Here is a 13646-nt window from a genome sequence, read left to right as displayed (position 1 = left end):
ATCAATGTTCGCATCTACTAAATGCTGAGCAGAAGTTAAAAACCTAGGAAAGGGATTCTTTTAGAAAACTAAAAGTCATGGTTTAGAACATTTTTGTTATCTCTTCTCTCAATTTAGGCTGGGCCTTGAAATTAGCCTCTTTATAAATTGAAGAAAGACCCACGTTTTGGTGCTATTTGATTGAGTTGGGATTGTAGGTGAAGGAGCATATCCTTCACTTAAGCTGTAGAGTTATTTCTGAAATGATATTATTAAGTACAGGCAGGGCCAGGGTGTAGTTGAAGGCATGCTTAAGTATTTAATTAGTATTCAAAATGCCCAGCCCACTTTATTTGGCAACTGTACAGATTAATTTAAGGGAGTTGGTACCAAAAATAATTTTATGATAGCTAAGTAAAATGAATATAGGAATATTTACTTCCTTGAAGCATTGCTAAACCTCTAAAATGTCAAACATGGATTTATATACAATGAGCTGGTGTAGGAAAGCAAATATTAAACACAAATAGTTTAATCCAATAAAGAATTTCTCTGGAAAGAATAAACATTAAGTGACTGCTTTGGGCAGGAAAGGAGTGGAAAGAAAGGGCAGAGGAATGCTTCCTTGCTTAATTGTTTACAAACTGTTGTTAGGAGACAAACACAATTCTCTCTATGCCCAGATTATGTAACTTATTGAGAGTGTGCAGGCTTCTCCGTTCAGCAATGCTGATAATGACGCTAATAGTTTAATTACAACTTGCTGTTTAAGGAGATAAACAAGGCTGTTTGCTTTTTAAACCAGGGGTTACAATTACTTTTAAACGCGGAGGAAAGGCACATCTGCAAGTACATCTTACTTTGTTAGAAAAGCAACCAGAAACCAGCTGGAAAATAAACAAAGCCCCAGGAGTGAGCAGCCGGCGCAAAATTAGAGCAAAAATCACCCGATTTGAGCTGTGGAGCAGTAGGCGTTGAGGCGTAGTAAACAGGCAGCAAGTGTAGGTGGGCAGAGATAGAAAAGTTTTCGGTTACCAGATCATAGGCATTTTTTTCTAGGATTCCATCACAGAGAGGGACTGAGCAGCCCTCGCTCCGCTGTCCACCTTACAGCCACGTCTCTGCCTCACCGTGCTTCACTTCAGCACCACGAAGGGAAGACAGTTCCCTCGACTGCAGTACAGAGCGCGCTCAGACTGCTCTCCCTTCTTTACCAACATCCTCTACACAGCATTTCTCTCTCGCTCGCTGGTGTCTTTCTTGCCACTTTGCATTTAGGGATATTTTAAGGAACATACAGACGGGACCGGGTGCTTGTCTGGCTTGTTTATTTTAGAAAGAAGGGGACACAAGTCCTCCCTGAGCCAATCTTTTCATTGGACTACAGAGCAATACAACCAGAATAAAAGACTGAAAGTCACTGGGTTTAATCTGTTGGCAAAGTGGCTCAACGTAACCGAGTAGTAGTTGAAACTTGAAACTTTTTTAGTGGTCTATTTTATTGTTTTGTTTAAAAAATACTAGTAGAAGGTAAACAACATATAGTAACTGCTGCCTTAGCCCTTTTCTTCTAGTACTAAGCTAGACACTAATGGAATGTAGCAAGGGGCCAATGTCTAATATCACTGGGTTGGGAAAACAATACTGGTCCTAAAGGAAACTCTTCTCAGTCCCTTACAAGACCTCTCACAACCATATGCTGAATCTGAAGCATACAGGTAGGGGATTAACACTTTCAAAGTGAGCACCATGGGCTACTACAGCCTGCCACAAAAATTGCCAAAGTTTTCTCAATAAATTTCTCTTTTCCCCATCCCCAAAGCCAGAGGCAAACATTTCAAAAGGGACAGGATATGTATGATTAAAATAACCAAACCACCAACACAAAAATTACACTCCAAGGAACTTGGCTACTCTAGCACACTCCAGCCATAAAGATTTGGTTGCTTAACCAGTGCATTTTGCTTCTGTATGCAGTTTTCCCTTCTGTTTAAACTTCTCAATGGGGAATAAAATACTCATCATTTGGAAGTTCTCTTTGCTTCAACACACGTGTGCGTGCGCACACACACACATCGATTCACTTCCATTTTCAAGGGTTAATTTCCTAAAGGGAAAGGTATGGTCTGGTTTTTAAACTTATTTTAAGTGAGAATCTTCAGGAAAATGCCCGCAGTATTTTTGCACTGGAGGTGCTAGAATAATAAGCAACCCTGGAGAGGAAGACACAGAAGTTAGGACTGAGGCTCAGGAGTCATTCAGAAAAGGCAGCACTTTGAAATTAGTGGCGAGCAACTTCCTCCAGTGACAGTGACCACACACTGGTAACTCACTCAGTGGGAGTGTGCAGCAGCAGCTAGATTCTGGGTGTTTCTTATTGGATAGCCTGAGTGGACTCAATTGAGGCACTTTTTACTCTGAATCCCTCAGTCCTCATTCTGTTGCTCCCTCCTTCTTTCCTTCCTTCCTTCCTTCCATCTTTTGCTGTCTCCTCCCTTCCTTCCCATCTCCTTCCTTCTCTCCCTCCTTTACCTCAGTTACCCTTTTCACTTAATTCTACCTGGGCCACTTTGGGCACCAGTTTCAATGACAGCATCAAATCACCTAGCATGTGTGCTATAGACCATGCTATTATTACCACCACCAGGGTTGCTTTCCAGCTGCTTGGTGCAAGGAAAAGGTTCTGTTCCCGGCAGTCAACCCCACCCCCTCTCCTTACTCCAACACCGCAGCGGCAGTGTCACCCCGTCGACATCACCAGGGTCTGAATGTCACCAACAAGTTCCACCCTGTAGTAGCCCAGTCAGCGAACCTCAGCCACAGAGCCTGGCCAGACCCTCCGCCCACAGCCAGCGCCGCCAGCGCGCGGCATCCTGAGCCGCTGTGGTTACTCCTCGCATCATTGTCACCACTGACAGCACTTTCTGCTCCTCATGGCAGGGGAAGCCCTCGTGCGACTCGTGGTCGGATGTAGAGCTCCGCGTACTACCCTCCCCCACCTCCGCAACACACACACACACGCACGCACACACACACACATGCACGCACACACACATGCACACACACACACACACACATGCACACACACACATGCACGCACACACACACATGCACACACACACACACACACATGCACGCACACACACATGCGCGCACACACACACACACACACACACACACACTCCTCACACCGGCGACACAAAGAGAGCGACTGAGCGAGCGCCTGGTGGGGGAGGTCGGGGGCAAGAAGGGGACACAACCGGGAGGGGACCCCAAAGCGGGGCGGGGTGCTGAGCCAACCGGCCAGGAGCGAAGCAAGGAAGGGAGGCCAGAGGGTCGTCCTTACCTGCCCCCAGGTTGAAGGAGATCCTGGCCTCGGCGAGGTATGGCGTGTCGCTCTTGGAGCGGACTCTTCTGATGGGCCGCCGGTCTATATCATCCTCCGAGGATGTCGCCATTAATGTGGGAGGCAGGAGCAGGGTCGCCCGGCGAGCTGAGAGGGAGAAGGAGACGGAGAGAGAGGGAGACAGGCGGAAAAGGGGGGGAGGGGAAGGGAAGAGGCGCACACGGAGAGGGGGAGGGGAGAGGTGGGGGGGAAGAGGGGAGAGGGGGCGGGGAGGGAGGGGAAAAGAGAGGGAAAAAGGAAAAAAGAAGGAGAAAGAAAGAGAGCAAAGGAGAGAAAGGGGTGAAGGGAGAGAAAGAAAACCTGTTAAGGATTTGTGGACTGGAGCAGAGATCGGGCTATCCCAGGCTTGCGCCCGGGGCTCTCCCTAACTCCTCTCCCAGCCACAGGGCCAAGGGTCAGTGCTCTGGACCGACACTCCGCCTCCCGCCTGCAGCCCTAGTTTTCAGCCCTTGGCACAGATAGGCTAATGCAAAGGGAAGACTCCAGAGCAAAGATGCCCAGTCAGCATTGTGTCCTCTCCCGCCAAATGCACTTATCTCTGCTCAAGTGCACTCTCTGTGGTCTCCTTAACCCACATGACTCACTAGACTGAGGATGCCCGGCCAGATATCCCAGCTTTGGCATTCCCTGCAAGGAGTTATCAGTCTTGGGGTGCAAGCCCTGGTCCAGCTGGTCGTGAAGGAGAGCGTTGTGCCTGAGGTAGCCCTCTGCTCCCTTCTCCCAGCCAGGAGCTCCAACAGAGCTAGGATCAGATCTGCAATCCTCAGAAGCTCTCTTATCTGCCTCTTACAACGTAGAGGTTGGGGGGTAAGGGAAAAGTGTATTCAAGTTTGGGAGCAGTTTAACAGATTTCTAAAGTTGATCATTTCAATGTAGACTAGACATATGCACACAGAATTAAGTGTCCGTCTTTTACACCCATTAACTTCTAGGATGTGTTTATCTCCACATAAATTCCCCTTCATTTTACCCTTCAACTTTCTCTTTATTTGGTCACTTATAGCACAGATAATAGTGTTTGGATTGGACCTGTAGTCTCTACAACCCTGTACCATTGTTTCTGAAGGAGAGGTGAAGATCAAGGGACTGTACATTTCTTTGAATATTTGCACTGCCACCTGCAACCCTCCCTGCAACACAGCAGAGGATCCTAGAAAGGTTTCTAAGGTGTGAATAGGAATGGTTTCAGCTCAGACTGAAACCATTGATGGGCTAAACTCTTTTATGTTTGTCTTTCAGCTGCTTGGTCGTTTTGTAGCCTAACGTTGCCACTCTTCTAATAAGTACCCACTTGGAGTACACAGATAAACCTTACCTTGGTTCTGTCCCTCCTACAAAGGACATCTCAGGGTGGAGTCGTGCCCTTCCTCAGAGGAGGAAGTGCTGCTCAGGCTCTGCAAGGCTCCCATCTCTGCCTCAGTTGTCAGTTCTAACTCTCATCTCCTATCCTCTCACCCTAGAATCTTTGACTCTCTATATCGTTCACACATGAATAGTAACTCTTCATCTTAGGAAATATATTTATCTGCCTTTGGCCTTGCAGCTTCCTCTAGCTCTACCATACTATTTCCTTCCCATTCTGTTTAATCTTCCTGTGGAGCTTTTGGCCCCCCAGCCTTCCTTTTTTCACACCCAGTCACCTCCTTTCATCCCCACCACTGGTTTCTATGCTCACCACTCAACTAAAGTTACTTTAAAGGTCATCAATGTCCTTCTGACTGTCAAATACAAATCTTTCTTGGCTTCTCTGAAATATTAAATAATCTGTCCTTCAAATAATCCCATCCTTTGGCCTTCCTGTGCTAGACTACCTCCTAATCACTTGATTTCTAATTGTTAGGCAATTCTCTGCATGTTAATTTGAAACTGCTTATCCTTGCATTCAGGACCATCTGTGACTGACTTTAACATGTCTATCCATCCTTCTCTCTTATTATCTATTTTCTGCTTGCATTTTCTCCAACAAGCCTGGTTCATTTCTGTCTCTGCACCTCACAATTTTGTGCATTATAAATTTTCCATGCCATCAACATTTTGAGGGATCTCTCAAAAATGTGAGGTAACTAGCTCACTAGTTTATGGCATGAACCCAGTACAGAGTAAATGCTTAATAGATATTTTTGAATAAAGAAGGGACAGGGGAGGAAGGAAGAGAAGGAGGAAAACAGGGAGGAAGAGAGAAGAGAGAAAAGGAGTGAAGGAGGGTTACATAACTAATGAGGAGCTAAATTAGGGACCAAATCCATGTTCCCGATCTCAAATCCTGTACCCTTACCTAGTATATTGATTGGCTAAGTATATACACTTGGTTGATTAGCCACATTTTAACTTTACTTTTTTATGACATTTGCCTCATTATTATGTCTCATTATCTCTGTTAAACATCTTTTAAAAATGGTTGCCTCATATTCCAAGAGGTACAACAGGGGTATTTGGCTTATCAAGTGAATTATAAAAGTTACTACTTTTAGATCACTAATCAGGCTGTAAGTCAATATTATGATTACAACATTTAGGTTCAGGTTCTTAAGGAATTGCAAAAAGTAAAGAAATAAACTCAAATAATTCTAAATATTGTATAAACTCCACCTCTTTTGGATTAATGTAGTTTATTTTTTCAAAATGTTTAAAATTCCTCACCCCACCTCTTACAGTTTCATTTATCGGCCATGTCTCTAGAAAAATAAGTCATTGAATACCTAGCCTTAGCTTTACCAATGTTTCTTCGATTTTACATATTAATGGTTCTTGATATAGAGAAGTACATCTTTGAATTTCTGATTCTTATTCATTTAACATTTTAGTGGATTGGGAACTTAATATTGCTATCACTTTAGGTTTATCCCTCTTCAAAGGGGTTTAAATGCACTTTCATGTATTTAATTACAGACTGTTTTATTATTGAAATAATTCTAGATAAATATACTTTGACAAGACGGGCATAAAATACTACATCTGCCTTCGTGCTCTTGGGTTCTTTTGATCACATTTTCATTTCTGGTTATTATCTTCCATTTTTTGCCTTCCCTAATTTCCTTTCTTCTTCTTTGTCTTTCATCTAGTTTTTCCTACTCTCTTTTCACTTTGCCTCTGTTTTCTCACATCTTTCTTTAGTTCTTTCTAACCATTCCCTTTCAGAGTCAATCCCTTATACTATATGAAGGGCTCACTTTTGTGGACTTGTCCCAATATTTCCACATTTTTTATTTTCTGGAATTTCTTTCATATTCGTAAACTCTTATCATAAAATATCTGATTGAGTGACATCAGAGGAAGAGCCCTGGGTGGGAATCAGGGATGGCGAGTACTGCTCCTAGTACTGCCACTGCCTCACCCAGCGACACTGGGCAAGTCACTCTCCCAGTATGTGGCTCAGCTACTTCTCCTATATAAATGCAAGGGTTGGATAACATGATCTTAAAGGGCCTGCCTAGCTCCAATACTCTGTAATCATTTGTGGCTATTCCTGTATCTCGACTTTTTTTCCATAAATATCCATGGCATATTTAGTCTCAATCTAGGAAAATACATTCTTCCTTTGATTTGTATGTAATCCCATTTAGGAAACCACATGGTATCTATACTGCTCCCAAATTATTTCATATTATTCAAGTCTATTCTATATAACTCTGCATCCTCTGGAGTCTATTTCTTCCCATTGTGCTGTTCCATCAGGTGGCAACACCCATATGATTGTATGTGTGCATATCTGGATGTCGGTGTGTGTATAGAAAGGATTGAAATCAACTGTGTGACCTCAACAACTTCCAAATATGCTCCCATGAGTATATCTTTCTAAATATGATTGCTGACTTGGGAAAAGGGCATTTTTTCCTTTTCTTTTCTAAAGCCAGTCAACATTTTAACACTTACATGCATATTATATCCTGAGCTAGAGGCAGGGAAAGAGAAGCAGCACAGTACTGTGCTTAAGAAAATAGCACTTTATTTTTCTGTTTTCAATTTCATTGACTTCAGCTTGGAAGAGGATGGATGTGGGAAGGGGAGGAAGAAAACGGATGCAATAGTCCTTCCTCATTAAGAAAATTCTTCAGGTGAGCAAAGCTTATCCTTTAAAAGTATTAGTCAAAGTGTTTTCCTAGGATACGCCTACATCAAAATCACTTAAAATACTTGTTAAAATGTAAATTTTCTGGGCCCCCAACTTGAACCTACTGAGTCAGAGTTTGAGTGGATGAAACCTGTGTACCTAGATTTTCAAAAGACTTCCAACTATGTCTGCTCTCATCACTTCTATTCAACATTATACTGGAGATCTTGGCCAGGGCAATAAGGCAAATAAAAGAAAGAAAAAAGGTACAATGTTTGGAAAGCAAGAATAAAATTGTTATTAGTCATATATGCTATGAATGTGTACATACGGAATTCATAAGAATTCACAGACTGTTAGAAATAAGTAGTGGATTTCACAATGTCAGTGGATATAAAATTAGTAGAAAGCATCAATTTGTTTCCATATACTAGCAAAATTAGAAAAAGAAATTAAAAAGCACCATTTACAATAGCATCAAAACCAGCAAATACCTATGAACAAATTTTTTTTTGTTTTTGACCTTAGGTAAGGGGATCACAACCCTCGGCATGGTATGGTCTGCACCACGCTCAGCCAGTGAGCGCACAGGCCATCCCTATGTAGGATATGAACCCGTGGCCTCGGCACTACCAGCGCCGCACTCTCCTGAGTGAGCCACAGGCCAGCCCCCTATAGAAAAATTTAATGAAATATGAGTAAGACCTCTACATGAAAAACTAGAAAATATTGCTTAAAGAAATTTTTTTAAAAAGATCTAAAGAAATGATGAGTGGGGCAAATATATAATGATCTTGCCCATGGATCGAAAGACACAATATTGTTAAGGCATCAGTTTCTTCAAATTGACCTATAAATTCCAATCAATATCTCAGATTTGGGTTTTTTTAGGGGGGGGAGTGACAACCTGATTTTAAAATGTATATTAAAATGTAAAGGGAGAAGACTAGCCATCACAGTCTTGAGAAATAAGGATAAAGTTGAAGGATTTATAATTGAAGATATCAAGGCTTATTAAGACATAGAATCAAAAACAAATTCAGATAAATAGACCAATGGGAGAGAATGCAGAAGCTAAAAACAGACCCATATGTGAACAGTCACTTGACTATAACAAGAGACCCACTGCAATACAGTGGAGAAAGGATGGACTTTTCACTAAATAGTGCTTGGTCGCTTGGATATCCATATGGTGGGAAAAAATAAACCTTGATTTTTGCCTCACCATAAACAAAGTGCAATTCCAAATGGATCATGGACTTAAATGTGAAAGGTAGACAATAAAGTGTCTAGAAGAAAATTTTTTCATAGGAGAATATTTTTATGACCTTGGCCATTAAAATTAAGAATTTCTGTTCATCATAAGACACCATTTAAAATGTAACATACTCTAATATGTGGGATGTAGCTAAAAGAGTGCTGGTAGGGTAATTTATAGCACTAAATCATTACTTAGAGAAGAGGAACGGTCTCAAGTCAATAATCTGAGTTCCTACCTCAGGAACTTAGAAAAAGAAAAGAAAAATAAACCCAAAGCAAACAGACAGAAGGAATTAATAAAGATAAAAGTGGAAGTCAATGAAACTGAAAACATAAAAATAATAGAAAAATAAATAATACAAAAGCTTATCCTTTAAAAAATTCAATAAAATTGATAAACCTCTAGCAAGACTAATAACAATAAAAAGAGAGAAGACACAAATGGCCAATATCAAAAATCAAGTAGAGGTTATTACTCTGGATCCTAAAGCCACTAAAAGGATAAGAGAGTACTGCAACCTTTTGCTCATATATTCAACAAGTTGGTAGAAATAAACATTTCATCTTTTAAAAAAAAAGAGACACCATTAGGAAAGTGAAAAGGCAAATCTCAAATAGACATTTTTCCAAAGAAGACCTACAATGAGCCAACAGATATATGAAAAAGTGCTCAACATCACTACTCATTAGAAAGACGTAAATCAAAACCACAGTGAGATATTACCTGACTGGTGTTAGAATCACTATTAACAAAAAGACAAGAGATAACAAGTATTGGCAAGGGTGTGAAGAAGAGGGAATCCTTGCACACTGCTGGTGGGAATGTAAATTGGTACAGCTATTACGGAAAACATTATGGAGGTAACTCAAAAAATTGAAAATAGAACTACCATATGATTCACTTCTGGGTATATATTCAAAGGAAATCAAATCAGTATGTTAAAGAGATATCTGCACTCCCACGTTCATTGCAGCATTATTCACAATAGCCAAGAAATGGAAACAACTTAAGTTTTTGTCAACAGATAAATGAATAAAGAAAATGTGACCACACACACCCACACACACAGGCACACACAAATATTATTCAGTCTTCAAAGAAAGAGACACTGCCATTTGCAACAACATGTGTTAACCTGGAGTATATTATGCTACACATGTGATCTCACTTATACATGGAATCTAAAAAAAAGTTGAATACATGGAAACAGAAAGTAGAATGATGGTTACCAGGTGTGGGGAAGGCAGGAAATGGGAAGCTGTTGGTCAAGGATACAAAGCTGCCATTTAGGATGAATAAGTCTAGAGATCTAATATACAGCATGATGACTATAGTTAATATTGTATTTTATACTGGAAACTTGCTATAAGAGTAAATTTCAGGTGCTCATACTGCAAGAAAAGGTAGCTATGTGAGAAGATGGACATGTTAAGTTTTTCACTACAGTAGTCATTTCACTATGTTTATGTATATCAAAATATCATGTTATATGTGTTAAAATATGCAATAAAAAGAAAGAAAAGAAAGGCAATTTTCAGACTGGAAAAAGATGTGTTCAATACACAATATGACAAAGAACTTGTAACCAGAATATATTAAGAACTCCCTAAACAATAATGAAAAGGCAGACAACTCAACTCAATTAAAAAAAAAAATAGAACAAAGACTTGAACAGGTATCCACACAAAAAAAGGATATCCAAATGTCCAGTAAGCATATTAAAATGTGCTCAGCATCACTACTGTAGGTAAATTAAAATTATAGCCTCAATGAGATATCATTGCATCCATCAATCTGGCTAAAATTTAGAAATCATTGAATGCAAAGTATTGGTGAGGATATGGAGGAATTGGAACATTCATACATTGTTGGTGGAAATATAAACTTGTAAAATCACCTTGGAGAACTTGATGTATGTTTACATAAACATGGGTAAACACATCCAATGACATGGACAAACATGCCCATAGAAGACTTAGTTATAGTGGAACCAAACAGGAAAAAATCCAGATGGCTATCAATAGAAAAATTTATAAAAATAATTGTAATATCTTCGTACAGCATCATACTACATAAAAAGTGGAAAAGAACAAATTGCTACTGCAAACGACAACATGGATGAATCTCCCAGACATAATGTTGAACAAAAGAAGGGAGACCTAAGAGAGGCTATGTTGTATGACTCATTTATATGAAGTTCAAGAACAAGCAAACTAATACTGTGATAGTAGGTTGATGGGAGAAATATTGTCTTCAAGGGGGAACAGAGGAAACTTTTGGGATGTGGGAAATATTCTGGGTCTTGATCTGGTGGGGTGGTGGTTATATGTTTTAGAAAAGGTGATTACTTTTAAGAATTATTGCACTGAAGATAAGTACTAAATATGTATAAAACCACACTATCAATAATAAATACATTAATTAATTGAAATGATTTATTAATGACTTTGGCTTTCTTTGTGAATATCAACATTCTGCTATTCTAAAATTCTATAGTTGTGTATGTCTCACCCGTATTTTTAGGCTATTATCATATCTATCTCTGTTAACCATAATCTTTTAAACATTCTATTCTGAGCATCCGGAGCTGCATTAACAACAACAAAATAACTGGATTGGAAGTATATATGCAAGGAATAAGGAAAGAATGATGACAGTGGGCTTCTTGTCATGCCCAGGTAAGCCTTGTTATGCCTTGCGAAGGCAGCATTCCCCAAAGTGAAGGGGACATGTCACAAGAACTCAGGAGCCAGCTTGAAGGGACTTGCATTGGCCAAATCTGGGACAATTTGAACACAGAAAAATGATGAAGTTCATTAAGGAATAATAGATGATTAAAAATAGGTACTCAAATATCCTGATAATAAATGGATAAACACTGGCAAAATAAATAAATAAATAAATAAATAAATAAATAAATAAATAAATAAATAAATAAATAAATAAATAAATGTAGGAAAAGGGAGGCCTCTTGCTTACAGTAGAATGCTGAGAGCTCACTCGTCGACATGGAGGGGGTGCTAGAGTCAGAAAATCATCAAGGGGGAAATTTTGATGATGAGCAGGATATTTTCATTGTCTTAAGGTTCCCCCCTGCACACACTTACTAGTTTCAAGGTATAAATTGTACAGCATCTGGACTGAGCAATCAAAATTATCATGACCCATGAGGGACAGAGGGACATTGTGTGCATCCAGATGTGACACCTAGAGAAACACATACTGTCACCTTTGGAATATTTCAGCCTCAAACACATAAACCTGAGTCTAATCATGAGAAAATGTCAGACAACCCCCAAATTAGAAATGGTCTGTTAAAAAGAGGGAGAGGAACTGTAGCTTTCACAAATGACAACTTTCCAAAAGACAAATTAAGGGTGTGGAAATGTTCCAGATTAAACAAGGCAAAAGAGACCTGACCCTACACTGGACTCTGTACTGGAACCTAACCTTAGACTCAACTAACCATAGACTGGATTCTGTCCTGGAGGGGAAAAGTACTATGAAGAACATTATTGGGCCAACTGACAAATTAAAATGCAGAGAGCAGATTAAATTAAAGAATTAATGTTACATTTACTGCAGCTGATAGATGTGCTGCGGTTGTGAAAGAGACTATCTCTGTTCTTAGAAAATGTACACTCAAGTATTGGGAATAAAGGACCATAATGGATTAGAAAAAAACTATATATATATATATATATATATTTATTAGATTACATATATTCACAAATATAATCATATATATAAATACACACATCCAATCATGCATATATATCCTTTCTCTCTCCCCCTTAGATGTATTTACATATGCATTTATTTGTGTGTGCATATGTGTTGTATACATATATACACAGAAATATGAAGTTACCTGAAAAAGTTCATGGAAAAATAGAATTAAAAGATAACAAACTTTTTGAAGTAGCCTCATATATACACAAACACACTTTTACACTCCTATCTAGGTAGACAGATAGATAGATATACACAGACAGAGACAAGAGAGAGAAAATGGAGTAAAATGTTATCTATTGGTGAATCTGAGTAAAGATTACATACATGCTATTTGTACTATTTTATTTTTGCAACTTTTCTGTAAGTCTTAAATTATTTCCAACAAAAGTTAAAAAGTACTAGTAAAAACATGTTTTTTTCCTTTCTATTTAGGAGAGTTTCCAAAAGTTAGAGATGAAGGCACACCCTTACTTTAAATTTTTCTGAAAAATTATCATTACCATGTATTGCCACAGGTTGTGGACAAATATAGTCTTAATATTAAGGATAGTCTGTCCTGGATTTATTGGAGGCCTTTGAGTTTTTGTTAAAAAAATTGATTCTGAGGTATTATAGTGAAGTAGATTAAGAATCTGGGCTGGATAGATGTAGTATACTTTACTGTTTTACATATTTGAGTTAGAAATATAAGAACCTTTACGTGTTAAACCCAGTACAATGTCACTAATTACAGTGACAATATTGAAACTCAGTCATGGAGAAAATACTAAATGTAAATGATGAGGATGAATGTCATTAACTATAATATCAACCCAATTTACATTAGTAGCTTGTAGCTTGCAAATCCTAAATAGGTTTAACAAAAATATGCCGAAAAGGTTTTTGGACTTTTTATACAACTAAATTTAGTACATAGATCTTGCAACATTCTCTATTTTCTATATGTTCTCATACTTTGCCATCAAACCAAACACCTAAGGATTGTTTTCTTTTCTCTCTTTTTAAAAATATCATTACACAATGTAAACATTTTTTTTTTTTTTTGGCCCTTTACCAATTTCTCCCTAACCACCTCTCCCCTGGAATTGTTATCTGTTTATCTCAGTTCTCTCTGCTTAAACTTGTTATCAAAGGAGCCGTCCACTCTACAAAGTGCTGGTATTAATTCTCTTTTACATGGGGCTGATTTCATGGGGTCCACAAGAAAGAGGGGG

General features: G+C 39.0%; 1 protein-coding gene across 1 annotated transcript in view; it reads right to left on the bottom strand.

The window, feature by feature from the left end:
• The window catches only part of PHACTR1 (phosphatase and actin regulator 1), a 500634-nt gene that overhangs the window by 472521 nt on the left and 14467 nt on the right, over nt 1-13646 (bottom strand). Inside the window, exon 2 of the mRNA XM_063098224.1 lies at nt 3326-3472. Coding sequence (XP_062954294.1) covers nt 3326-3472 — 147 coding nt within the window. The remainder of the gene's footprint in view (nt 1-3325; nt 3473-13646) is intronic.

The sequence above is a fragment of the Cynocephalus volans genome, chromosome 5, assembly GCF_027409185.1.
Source record: "Cynocephalus volans isolate mCynVol1 chromosome 5, mCynVol1.pri, whole genome shotgun sequence".
Classification (NCBI taxonomy): Eukaryota; Metazoa; Chordata; class Mammalia; order Dermoptera; family Cynocephalidae; genus Cynocephalus; species Cynocephalus volans.
Note: the sequence above shows the minus strand (reverse complement) of the source record. Positions and strands in the feature narration are given on the sequence as shown.